The sequence below is a fragment of the Phyllobates terribilis genome, unplaced genomic scaffold (genome assembly GCF_046119375.1).
Source record: "Phyllobates terribilis strain yellow unplaced genomic scaffold, ASM4611937v1 Scaffold_5__5_contigs__length_657084704, whole genome shotgun sequence".
Lineage (NCBI taxonomy): Eukaryota > Metazoa > Chordata > Amphibia > Anura > Dendrobatidae > Phyllobates > Phyllobates terribilis.
Genome location: NW_027362765.1, coordinates 171486111 through 171499952, shown reverse-complemented (window position 1 = coordinate 171499952; position 13842 = coordinate 171486111). Strand labels below are relative to the sequence as shown.

At 42.1% G+C, this 13842-nt stretch overlaps 1 protein-coding gene and 1 long non-coding RNA gene across 7 annotated transcripts in view; one reads left to right on the top strand and one right to left on the bottom strand.

The window, feature by feature from the left end:
- The window catches only part of CACNB1 (calcium voltage-gated channel auxiliary subunit beta 1), a 105752-nt gene that overhangs the window by 87980 nt on the left and 3930 nt on the right, over positions 1–13842 (bottom strand). The window contains exon 1 of one of the 6 annotated variants that reach the window (XM_073683424.1): positions 2081–2213. The exons of the other annotated variants lie outside the window; for them this stretch is intronic. Coding sequence (XP_073539525.1) covers positions 2081–2155 — 75 coding nt within the window. The 5' untranslated portion in view covers positions 2156–2213. Of the gene's footprint in view, positions 1–2080; positions 2214–13842 lie in introns of those variants that run through there. 6 annotated transcript variants of the gene reach the window in all.
- Positions 8502–13842, top strand: part of LOC141272569 (uncharacterized) — a 105744-nt gene continuing 100403 nt past the window's right edge. The window contains exon 1 of the long non-coding RNA XR_012322020.1: positions 8502–8674. This is a non-coding gene — a long non-coding RNA (uncharacterized lncRNA). The remainder of the gene's footprint in view (positions 8675–13842) is intronic.

Here is a 13842-nt window from a genome sequence, read left to right as displayed (position 1 = left end):
TCAGAGCTAAAGCTGTAGTCACTAAGTAATTTCATTCTCTGACCAATACACTTTTCTTCTCTGATGGTTTAGGAAGTCCAGGGACAACCAAGCAACCGTCCAGTGCAAGGATCATGCAAACAAGACTATAAATCTCGGCTCCCTGACTCCTGAGTATGAAGGGAGGTGAAGATCAATCTTTGCTGCTCTGTTAACCCAAAGCCCCAAGGAGTTTGTTTTTTGTACTATTGGGGAAGCTGTCACTAGATTCATGCTGCCAAAACCACGGGCAGCAAGAATCACAGCCTGGCAGCACGGTTGCAGGCAGGTAAGTTTTACTTTGAAATATTTCAGCTTTTTCAGAGAGAACATAGGTTTAGCCATCTGGAGACTTCAGGGAGAGACATGACTAGTTCGGCCCCCAGCCAGCTTCTCCCTGCCCCATTCCATTTGATTGACAGGTTTCTCCCATAATGTACACATGGAGAGACCTGTCAGATCACCTTGGATGAGTCAGGGAGAAGCCGCTGGCACCAGTCTAGTCACGTCTCTCCCAATAGTCCCCAACCACCTTTTGAAACTATCTTCTCTGAAACACGGTGGCATGTTAGAGCAAAGGTGCATTTACACCGCGCGATGAGCAATGTTAAGCAGCCCGCCAACTGGAAATATGCTTGTCATTTAATAACCTGTTTACACAGGCTGACCCGGCTTCAGATACACACTGAATGATCTGTAATAGTTTACACAGGACGTTGCGCTGCCGAGAACGACAATCTTTTGTGCAATCCAAAAGATAATTTCACCCAGCGAATAAGCGTTAGGATCATTCATCAGGTGATCGATAGCCAATTTAGATTTCATGATTATCGCGATAATCGTGCAGTGTAATTGGACCTTTAAACACACCTGGCTGCAATCGCACAGCCAAACACTGATTCATGCTGCCTGCGGATCGGGCAGCATGAATTTAGTGACAGGTTCTCTTTAAATAACTAGGTAGAAATACGCATTTTATGGAGTTTTTTTTCTCTAAACTGAGGGTCACACGTGTAAATCACAATGCTGCAGGATTTTTTTTTGCAGATCCTACAGAATAATGAGACAAATTTAAAATGAATAGATTTTTTAACTAAAGCTAGCCAAACTCTTTCACAGACAGTCACCCAGATCAGTGTGACAAATGAGCTGATAACTGGGCAGTGTAAGCATAAAATGAACGATTGCTTAACCACAGTTCAACCATTTTGGAAAATCTCTGTATAATCAATGGTGTTTTTACTTTTTTACTATCTTAAACAAATGATGAAATGAGTATCCCCTCCTAAACTGGGATAGGATTGAATATATATACCTGTCAATATTATCACTTAACATACCATTAGCACAAAAACACTACTTACAGAATACATACCCTAAAGCGCCATGGAATAAATGGTGCTATAATAATAAATAATAATAATAATAAACATAACAAAGCAGCGTTTCTAAGCAGCTCCCACACTACTCCATATCACAGCTCTGTCCATGCCTCAGCGCCTGGCTGAACCCAATGCCTCACGTGTGATAAGTCTGCTATTAATGATCTGTACATTGCTTATCCAGGTAACAGGCCCTGCATCAGAGTGGACGACAACAGAAAACAATAACCTTTCACCCGGCATTTCCCAAAGACTAATCCTCATAAAAGTTGTCTCTATGTACTATATAGCTGTGATGTATGGTCAATAGTAAAGAGAAAAAAGAAAGATTATTTTTTTCATATTCTATTCTGCAAACTTGGCCTTCTGTTACACCCCCAGTCATAATAGAGCACAGGCAGTGTTGGTATAAATAAGGAAATCCTATATATAACCCCAGAAAGCACCTACACACCCAGGAGAGGAGAACTCCCCCATGCCATAAGCACATACAACCATTCTATGAGAGGGAGCTATCTGGGGAAGGGAACAGAAAGGGAGGGATAGGAGAATAAGAACACAAGACAGTAAATGAGACCTCTTGGGACAAGTGAAACAAGTGCTGGAAGATTATGCACAGACAGGAGGAATCTAGACAAAAAAAGAAATCTATGCAGGCTACAGAGATATGAAGGTCTCACCAAGAGAAGACGGGGGGCTTTAGGTGGAGGGTCCATGATGGAGGCAGCCCCGATGAGAGGGTCAGGAGCAGACATTCTGCTCCTCTCCTCGGAGAGGTCTCTCAGAGCCTCAGGCTCAGGTTACAGAAATCCTGCAGCCTTTGCAACCTGACAGGGTATATTTAGCAGTGTTTGGGGGACAGAGAGAAATGCAAACGAGCGAGGGGGCTTACAGGCTATAAAGGGATAAGGCTGACCCCGGAGGCACTGGTAGGGAACCGGTGCACACAAGCTATGGACACCTTGGACTATGTAGATGCATATTGTGGAATACGCCAGTATCAGTCTGACTTACACATCACATCATAGCTCTCATATTCAAAAGTATGTCACTTCGAGTGTCCTGACTCCGATCTTTGACATGCACCATAAAGCGTACCCCACATATTACTAGGAGTCAGACATCTTATGCCCTTTGAATATACAAGCATCTAAACTCATAGCTTCCAATTCAGCTGGTGGTCTAAAGCTACCATGGATTATGGTCATCATGGGCCTCATTCCACAAATATTTTCCACCTTTAATAATTGATTTTCTACATTACTCAGCGCTTTAATGGGATTCGTAGACAACCTGATTACCCTCCTCACTCCTGGGTTTCTCTTCAGCTCCAAGTGTTTCCACTCACTGGGTCTTAAGGTCAGCATTGCCATGGCCTTATGTACCCTGGATGGAGTCGGGATACTATTTGGCCATTCAAGAAGTTGAAGATGAGTTAGTTAGGTATGTTCTAGGGGGATCAAAACTAGGAGAGTCACTTCTAGAGAAGTATCTGGGTATTTGTAGATCATAAACTAAATAACAGCATGCAATCTCATCAGCAGCTTCTAATGCCAGAAGGATATTGTTATGTATTAAACAAGGCATGGACTCGCAGAACAGGGTCGTGATACTACCACTTTACAAAGCATTAGTGCGACATGATGTGGAATATTCTATTTAATTTTGGGCACCAGTTCATAGAAAAAATGGAATTAGAAAATGTACAAAGAAAAGCCACACAATTAATAAAGGACATGGAGTATTTTTGTTAGGAGTGAAGATTTAAAAGAATTATGGTACATTTATTTAGTCTTGAGAAGAGATGTCTAATGGGGGACATGAACAACTTGTACAAGTACATAAATAACTCATCCAAAAAATATATTTAAATGTGGTTTCATTTAAAACTGTTAATCTCCAGAGTAGGCAAGCCTTCTTTATCATGAGAATCTCTCTCAGGAGCTGGTGATACTGGAAACAGTCCATGGCTTTAAAAAAAAAACATGCTTTTTTGGAGAAAAAAAAAAGACAAATATTTATGCAAAATATTGTGTACAAATCTTGTTCTAAATGTTGATCCAGCTGATCGACACTTGGGATAAAGAGGGAAAAACTAGCTCTTTTATGGATTTACCTATACACCTTCCCTTTACCTTGTACTAAATATGTATCATCAGCAGTTATCTATTGGATAAATCATGGCTTTTTCTACTGAAGTCTTATCAGCAAAGAGCCATACATATCCATATTACCCCTCACAGCACCAACCAAATATCACCATAATACCCCCTGCAGAGCGAGCCTGTCAAATTCCTACCGGAACCTGCTCCATTGATGTCTGCTTCTGTCACCAAGTGCAACAGTATTCATTCTGGTAGCACTGGTGATAGAGGAGACATCGTGGCCAAAAGCTCTGAGCAGTGTAGCCAGTCTAAACAGAGATACTGCATTGGCTGGGACCTGCGGTGCTGACCAGCCAGACAGAATGTGTGTGTGCTGTCCAGCAGCCCAGTAGATGTAATCAGTTTTTGGCTAAAGTCAGTGGAGCAGTACCACACACTACTTAAAGTACACTTCTGAGAGTTGTCAGTTATAAGTTATAAACTTATACTGACCTTGTTTTTTTTTCTCCTATGTTACCCTACTATCAACCTAGTTTATTTGATACCATTTGTTGACTTTTGACTGACTTAACCCTTCATGTGTCTTATAATTCTAACTCTGTCCTCAGGAGTCTGACCTTAACTACCTCCTGACTTCATCTCTGGCTCTTGATTTTTGTCTTGTACTTGCGCTCTCTGTTTTTGACCCCGGTAGTTGACCTTCCTCTGCCAGCTCGCTCGCTCCACCGGCCAGCAGTAACTCCATGGACAATTCTGTTGTAAGCCCATATTTCTGTATAAAGGTTGTATGCTAAAGGCCAATGAAACTTTGGGAACTGCTAGACTAATTAGTCTGTGCAAGAAAGCCAAATTAGGAACTGTCAGATTTCCACGAGCAATTCACCCTTATTCAACCAAATAAGTTGGGGAAATTGATGGTGGAGGTTTTTGTTAGTGTAAAGAACACCAGAGGACCACTTTGAATGGAGCTTTCCTACCTCTCTGTACCTCTGTTAATGGCTATACTAAACTGAAACTATTTTCCCGTGTCAGATCGCAGAGTATAGCAGAATCAATAAAACATCCATTCTCATTTGACATGTTATTTTGGAGTTCTGTGTATAAATATACAGTTGAAACCAGAAGTTTACATACACTATATAAAAAGACACGTATGCATGTTTTTCTCAATATCTGACATGAAATCAGAATAAACCTTTCCCGTTTTAGGTCAATTACAATTACCATAATTTTTAATATTTGCCAAATGCCAGAATAATGAGAAAGAGAGAGAGAATGTTTTAAGGCATTTTTATTACTTACTTCAAAGTCATAGGTTTACATACACTAAGATTACTATGCCTTAAAACAATTCTGGACTGCCCATATGATGATGTAATGTGTTTGGAAGCTTCTTTTTTTGGCAACATCTGAGTTCATTAGAGACACACTTGTGGATGTATTTTAATGTACACCTGAAACACACTGCTTCTTTGTGTCGCATCATGTGAAAGTCTAAAGAAATCAGCCAAGATATCAGGAAGAGAATTGTGGACTTGCATAAGTCTGGCTCATCCTTGGGTACAATTTCAAGATACCTGAAGGTGCCTCGATCATCTGTACAAACAATTATACACAAGTACAAACAAGATGGGAATGTCCAGCCATCATATCGCTCAGGAAGAAGATGGGTTCTGTGTCCCAGAGATGAATGTGCTTTGGTCTGACATGTGCATATCAACCCAAGGACAAAAGCAAAAGACCTTGTGAAGATGATGGCGGAAGCTGGTAAGATATTGTCAATAACCACAGTGAAACGAGTACTGTATCAACGTAGGCTGAAAGGCAACTCTGCCAGGAAGAAGCCATTACTCCAAAAGAAACATAAAAAAGCCAGATTAATGTTTTCAAATGCACACAGGAACAAAGACCTTAATTTTTGGAGACATGTTCTGTGGTCTGATGAAACTAAAATTGAATGTTTTGGGCATAATGACCATCGTTACGTTTGGAGGAAAAAGGGAGAAGCTTGGAAGCCTAAGAACACCATCCCAATTGTGAAACACGGGAGTGGCAGCATCATGTTGTGGGGTTGTTTTGCTGCAGGAGGGACCGGTGCACTTCACAAAATAGATGGCATCATGAGAAGAGAAGATTATGTGGCAATACTGAAGCAACATCTCAAGACATCAGTCTGGAAGTTAAAGCTTGAGTGGAAATGGGTCTTCCAAATGGACAATGACCCGGAGCATACTGCCAAAATGGTAACAAAGTGGCTTAAGGGTAATAAAGTCAATGTTTTGGAGTGTCCATCACAAAGCCCCGGCCTCAGTCCTATTGAAAATGTATGGGCAAAGATGAAAAGGCAGGTGCGAGCAGGGCGACCTACAAAACTGGATTAGTTACACCAGTTTTGTCAAGAGGAATGGACCCAAATTCCGACCAACTATTGTGAGAAGCTTGTGGAAGGATATCCCAAACGTTTGACCCAAGTCATTCAGTTTAAGGGCAATGGTACCAAATACTAATGAAATGTATGTAAACTTTTGACTTTGCAGTAAGTAGTAAAAATGCCTTAAAACATTCTCTCTCTCTCTCATTATTCTGGCATTTGGCAAATATTAAAAATTATGGTAATTCTAAATGACCTAAAACGGGAAAGGTTTATTTTGATTTCATGTCAGATATTGAGAAAAACATGCATATGTATCTTTTTATATAGTGTATGAAAACTTTTGGTTTCAACTTTATATACTGATCAAAAAAATAAAGGGAACACAACACAATGTAACTCCAAGTCAATAACACTTCTGTGTTTCACTTCTGTGAAATCTACCTGTCCAGTTATGAAGCAACACTGATTGTGAATTAATTTCTCCTGCTGTTGTGCAAATTGAACAGACAACAGGTAGAAATGATAGGCAATTAGCAAGATACCCCCTATAAAGGAGAGGTTCTGAAGGTGGTGACCACAGACCATTTCTCTGTTCTCATCCTTTTTGGCTGTTGTTTTGGTCACTTTTGCATTTTGTTATTGCTCTCACCCCAGAGGTACTGTAGCATGAGGCGGTGTCTACAACCCAAAGGAGTTGCTCAGGTAGTGCAGCTCATCCTGGATGGCACATCAATGCCAGCTGTGGCAAGAAGGGTCCAGAGCATGGAACAGATACCAGTAGGCAGGCCAGTACACCAGGAGACGTGTAGGGGGCCGTAGGAGGGCAACCACCCAGCAGGACTGCTACTTCCTTCTTTGTGCAAGGAGGAACAAGAGGAGCAGTGCTAGAGCCCTGCAAAATGACCTCCAGCAGGCCACTAACATCCATTTATCTGCTCAAACTGCCAGAAACAGACTCAATGATGGTGGTATGAGGGCCCAACATCCACAAGTGGGTGTTAGGCTTACAGCCTAACACCGTGCAGAGCGATAGGCATTTGCCAGAGAACACCAAGATTGGCAGATTCCACATTGGTGCCCTGTGTTCTTCACAGATGAGAGTAAGTTCATACTGAGCACATGTGACAGACGTGACAGAGTCTGGAGACGCTGTGGAGAATGTTCTGCTGCCTGCAACATCCTCCAGCATGACCGGTTTGGCAGTGGGGAGGCATTTCTTCAGAGCGCCGCACAGCCCTCCATGTGCTAGCCAGAGGTACCCTGACTGCCATTAGGTACTGGGATGAGATCCTCAGACCCCTTGTGAGACCATATGCAGGTGTAGTGGGACCTGGGTTCCTTCTGATGCATGACAATGCTAGGCCTTATGTGGCTGAAGTGTGTCAGCAGTTCCTGCAAGATGAAGGCATTGAAGCTATGGACTGGCCCGCCCGTTCCCCAGACCTGAATCCAATCAAGAACATCTGGGGCATCATGTCTCGCTCCATCCACCAATGCCACATTGCACCACAGACTGTCCAGGAGTTGGCGGATGCTTTAATCCAGGTCTGGGAGGAGATCTTTCAGGAGAACATCCACCGCCTCATTAGGAGCATGACCAGGCGTTGTAGGGAGGTCATACAGGCATGCGGAGGCCACACACAATACTGAGTATCATTTCCTTGTCCATTTCCTTATGCTGAGCATCATTTCCATTGAAGTTGGATCAGTCTGTAATTTGATTTTCCACTTTGATTTTGAGTATCATTCCAAATCCAGATCTCCATGGGATATTCATTTTGATTTACATTGATCATTTTTATGTTTTATTGTTCTCAACTAATATCACTATATATTGAATAAATATTTGCAAGTGGAATATTTAATTCAGTGATATCTAGGATGTGGTATTTTAGTGTTCCCTTTATTTTTTTTTAGCAGTGTATATATACAGCTCTGGCAAAATTTTCAGTTTCTCTGATTTTTCTCTTTATAGGTATATTTTTGAGTAAAATGTACATTGTTGTTTTAGTATATAAACTACTGACAACATGTATCCGAAATTCAAAGCTAAAAATTTTGCATTTATTTGCAGCAAATGATAAAGCGTCAAAATACTAAAAAAGAAAACATGCTTTCAGATCTCAAATTACTCATGTTTTAACCCAGGAAGAGTTCAGAAATCAATATTTGGTGGACTAACCATGATTTTTAATCACAGCTTTCATGTGTCTTGGCATGCTTTCCACCAGTCTTTCCATGCTTTCCAATAGAAAACTGTTCAGTGGTCTCTTAATTTTTGCCAGAGCTGTATATATATTATAAAGTCTTCAAGATTCAGGATCCACCAGTGGGTCCAAACTATCATAAAATCCTAATCCCACAGGACCTAAGTGCGAGACAAGTAACACTAATCTGAGAGGACTATAGAAAGTTTTACACGTCTTTTTTAGAAATGTATTACAATCTATTTTTATAAGGCACTTTTACATTTTATGTTGTTATTTATCCAGATTTTGAGAATATAGACGTCTAGGCTTTTTTTAGTTTAGCTTTCAAGGCAAATTGATTGCTCTGCATTATTCTAGGAATAGAAACATCTTCTTATAAGAAGCATGCTGATTATTTTACAGTTCAGTAATAAAGAACATATTTACAGCCTCAGTCCAAGTTAAGAGCTGCCATCTCTTGGCTCTTTAGCTGTTCGGTGCTGGGATATCATTATCACCTGTTACTAATAGAGGTTTCTTTGACACTTGGAAATGAGATTGACTGAGCCATAACTGCAATTCCTGGAAGCTGACAAAATCTGCAATGTAAGTTTTCTCTGCCTCATCTATTTATTACATATATTTGCAGATTTTTTTCTTATTTTCTTTAATCTATTTTCTTCCATTTACATTATTGTACTTTTTGTTTTGCTGCCTGATTTATAGGTGGGTTTCTGTAAATATTTGGACCATATTGTTATTTTAGCTTTTGTGTTGTGTCCCATCAGTTTTGTGAACCATATTTTGGCTGTATCTCCATCCATTGTAAGCAACACCTAAACGTAAATATAGATCAAATGTCGTCCGTGTTTCACATACGTGTTCTGTACATTATTTTTTGGATAGTCTGTGGGTCTGCAATTAAAAATGGAGACGGCTGATTTTGATCTAATTTTCGGATCAAAACCATCTTTTTAAGTCAATGAGTCTGTTAATTCAGAAACGACAGCACACGGATGCCATCTGTGTGTCATCCGTGTGCTGTCCATTTTTCATTGTCTAATGGGTAGGAGAATCCTTTGGAAACTTCACCTTTTTTCACTTAGGACATGGCCCCACTATCAGTATTTGGTCAGTATTCAGTCAGTATTTTTTCTCAGGACTGGGAGCCAAAACCAGGAGTGGATGATAAATGCAGAATTGGTGACTTGTTTCTATTATACATTTTCTCTGATTGTTCCTCACCTGGTTTTGGCTCCCACTCCTGAGAAAAAATACTGACCAAATACTGATAGTGGGGCCGTAGCCTTACAAGAAAAATGGATGTTACACTGGTGGTAAAAACGATAACCTGGACCAAAAAATGGAGTAAAATCAGCTAAAAAACACCATTCAAAATCAATCTATTTTTTTACTACAGAAACTAATATTTCAAAACATCTCGATTTATTCAGGAGTGCATATGAGCACCACAAGCAGATATACTCGCGCTTACATGCCTTGGTTTGCAATCATTGATGTTATTAAAGCTTGTCTGAGGAATGTTCTGTCACTCTGAATGCACTTGGGCACTCAAATCATCAAGATCCACTGCTGGCAGCTACCTTTTCATTTGCCAACCAATGACGTCCCAGATCTGCTCAATGGGAGACAATTCTGAAGATGTTGCAGAGCTTGGTAGTACATTTAGACCGCGCAGACTGCTCACAGTAACATGAGCAACATGTGGTCTGGTGTTGTTGTGTTGAAAAATGGCTCCTGGGACACTTTGAAAAAATGGCCATAGCCCTGGTTCCACAATCAAATCAATATAACTGAGCTGTTAGTGTACCTGGAATGAAGACTAGAGGAGTTTGGCTGGAATAAAGTGCTATCCTCTTATGAGATGAGTGCCGCTTTTGTTTTGGACGAAATGATAGTCGGTCTGGAGACCATGTGGGCAAAGCCATGAACAGGCCTTCACGAAGTAACATCACATCGGTCCTACTCCTGGGATTATTGTGTGGGATGGCATAACATACTGTAGCCTTCAGTCCAGGTACACTAACAGCTTAGCGTTACATTGATTTGGTCGTGGAGCCTGTGGCATGGTCATTTCTCCAGTGTCTCAGGAGCCATTTTTAATCATGACAATGCAAGGCTGCATTTTGCTCATGCTACTGTGAGCAGCCTGCATGGCCTAAACGTGCTACCATGGCCTGGAGCATCTCTGGACTTGTCTCTCATGGAGCACATCTGAGACATCATTGGTTGTCAATTGGAAAGGGAGCTGCCAGCAGTAGATCATGATTTGGATGCCCAAGTGCATTCAGCGTAGCAGAACATTCCTCAAACACTTGCCTCCAGGGCCGGCGTCAGCACCCGGCGCACCCGGGCAAATGCCGGGGCCCTGAGCAGGCAGAGGGGCCCACTGGCGGTCACGCACCCCGCTGGGCTATGGGCGGAGGAGAGCGGTGTCAGCGCCCGCCCTTCTCCGCCGCTTGCTCAGGGCCCCGGCAGCTGGATACTTACCTCTCCCCGTGCCTCCGCAGATCAGCTGTCTTCCTGCTCTGCGCTCCCTGTGACGTGTCAGGTCAGAGGGCGCGGTGACGTCTGTACACCGCGCCCTCCCCTGAGCCGTCACAGGCAGCGCTGAGCGGGAAGATGCCGACAACGCTGGAGTTCGGACCCGAGCAGCGGGCAGCAGGCAGCAGGTGAGGAGAAGGGAGGTGAGTATTTGATTTTTTTTTTTAATGTATGGAGGCATGGGGCAGTATAAAGAGAAGGGGGGGTGGCATCCTCCATGGAGCATTATACAGAGGGGGGGGCATCCTGCATGGGGCATTATAAAGAGAGGGGGGGACATCCTGCATGGGGCATTATAAAGAGGGGGGTGACATCCTGCATGGGGCATTATAAGGAGAGGGGGGGGCATCCTCCATGGAGCATTATAAAGAGAGGGGGGGGGGGCATCCTGCATGGGGCATTATAAAGAGAGGGGGGGGACATCCTGCATGGGGCATTATAAAGAGGGGGGGGTGACATCCTGCATGGGGCATTATAAGGTGGGGAACAGCCTGCATGGGGCATTATAAAGGGGGGGCAGACTGCATAGTGCATTATGTGGGGGGGAACAGCCTGCATGGAGCATTATAAGGGGGGGACAGCCTGTATGGGGCATTATGTGGGGGGTAACAGCCTGCATGCAGCATTATATGGGGTCAGTATCCTATATGGAGCGTTATAAGGGGACCAGTATCCTGTATGGAGCGTTATATGGGGGCCAGTATCCTGTATGGAGCTTTATATGGGGGCCAGTATTCCGTATGGAGCCTTATATGGGGGCCAGTATTCCGTATGGAGCCTTATATGGGGGCCAGTATTCCGTATGGAGCCTTATATGGGGGCCAGTATTCCATATGGAGCCTTATATGGGGGCCAGTATTCTGTATGGAGCCTTATATGGGGGCCAGTATTCCGTATGGAGCCTTATATGGGGGTCAGTATTCCGCATGGAGCCTTATATGGGGGCCAGTATTCCGTATGGGGCCTTATATGGGGGCCAGTATTCCTTATATGGGGGCCAGTATTCCGTATGGGGCCTTATATGGGGGCCAGTATTCCGTATGAAGCGTTATATGGGGGCCAGTATTCCGTATGGAGCCTTATATGGGGGCTAGTATTCTGTGTGGAGCGATTCACCGGTTTCCGAGCTATTGTGGAATTTACAATAGATATCACTCATGTAATGTAAGAAGTGAAATCTTTGCATTGTACTATATATATATATATATATATATATATATATATATATATATATATATATTTATTTCTCCGCCGTATCTCTGCATCATGAATCGTGGTATGTGTTAAAGGGGCCACTGAGACTCTTTCGCCCGGGGCCCAGAAAAACCTGGAGCCGGCCCTGCTTGCCTCACAATGAATTTGGTGTATCTTACTCCAATGCACCTTGAATCAAGATAGGCTTACAAAACACCAATGTGTTTGTTGTGTCCATAAATTATCTTATTAATTTAAAATATGATTATACAAATATAGCCTCCTCCCCAACACATATGGCACTTCTTCATCAAAATAGGATACTTGTTGCAAGCAATATATTACAGAGAGATAGGCAGTGCATCAGATTTGGAAAGACTTTTGTCTGGTCCGAGAAGATCTTGTGCTCTCCATTCAAGGGGGCAGCATATTGTAGTCCTACTGATTTGGTAAACTATGCTTGATTTACAAATTTCCATAGCATTGGGGTACACTTTACATTATGAGTGCTTACATAATGTGAGAAAATACATGAAAATCATGCTTTTATGAAGCATAGTGGCACAGATCAGCAAAATTAAACTGGAACATAAGGAGAAACACTGTGCAGCAGAAATATCTAGCGATCTGTCCCCATCTTACATATGCTGTGCATGATTATAATGGTGACACACAATGCCCAACAGGAGCCTTATTCACACAGTAACATCTAAGCCACACATGCAGCATGAGTAGTGTCCATAGAAGCCACGAAGCTAAATATAATCATATCCATTACAACGCCACTGAACATAAACCATCTACAACCTCCAATCCATAGAGAGTTTTATCTGGATTTATGGGTTTATGGAAAATATCTGTACAAAAACCTTTATCTTCTAATAGTATGGAATGGTTTAACATGTATTCTATAATACGTGACTAAAAATAACTGTACTTGCTAATTGTTCTTTTCTGTGGAGCGAGAGAAGTGTTATACTCTGCAGTCTTCTGTGCGTGGAAGACGGGAATAAAGGAAGCTTCTTGTGGGATTACCAGGGTAATATGGCTGCAGCACCCAGTCCGTGGTTAGTGTAAAGGGATGTTCTTGATCTATTAAAGCGGTTGGCTTTCTCTTTGTTTTATGTTCCCTATTAGAGAATTCTAAAATAATGAAGCGAGTCCAATGTTCTGGACGCTGATCCATCAAGGCCTCATTCATACGTACGCTTTTCTCGTATGTGTGCTATCCATTTTTTTTTTTTAACAGAGCGCATGGAGAAATTACAATTCTAAGCGTCCTTTATTTTCAAGCTAATGATCCACAAAAAAAAAGACATTTGTGAGTTTCGTCTAATTCGTGGATCTAATTCATACTTTTCAACTAATGGGTCTATGATGTGAACAGACAGAAAACATCGGTGCTGCATCTGTATGCAGTCTGTTTCAAACGGAGATCTGTGAATTTAGCCTAAGGGTGCATTCACACATCTGAAATGTCCTAACGCTGTCCGATTTTAGTCATACAGTCTCACTGATCCTTTCATGCAACCGGGAAAATTATGGATCTGAGAATGAGATCCGTGAAATCCGAAGCATATCGTATTCTGATCCGATGTTGAGGACGTACTCGGTACACTGGGTCTGTGTGTTGTCCAATGAAAAAAAAATCAGGCAACACACTGACATTCACAGGGATGTTTGACTGCACCCTAAGGGCTTGTGCAGACAACCATATGTTAGGCTCAAGTGCGATCCGAGAAAACATTGGATCGCACTTGGACCAATGTTATTCTATGGGGCCTTACACATGTCCGATTTTTCCTTCAGACAGAAAAAAATCGCAGCATGTGTGATTTACATCTGACATTTGGATCGCACTTGGCCTAGCAAGTCAATAAGTCATTGGAAAACACTTATGAGACTCACCTATTTAACTCTATGGGTGCGGGGGAAAAAATCAGATCCCCATACTGATCAACTGTATAGCAAACAAATTTTATGGATTCATTGCAATTCTTTCATAAAATAAACTG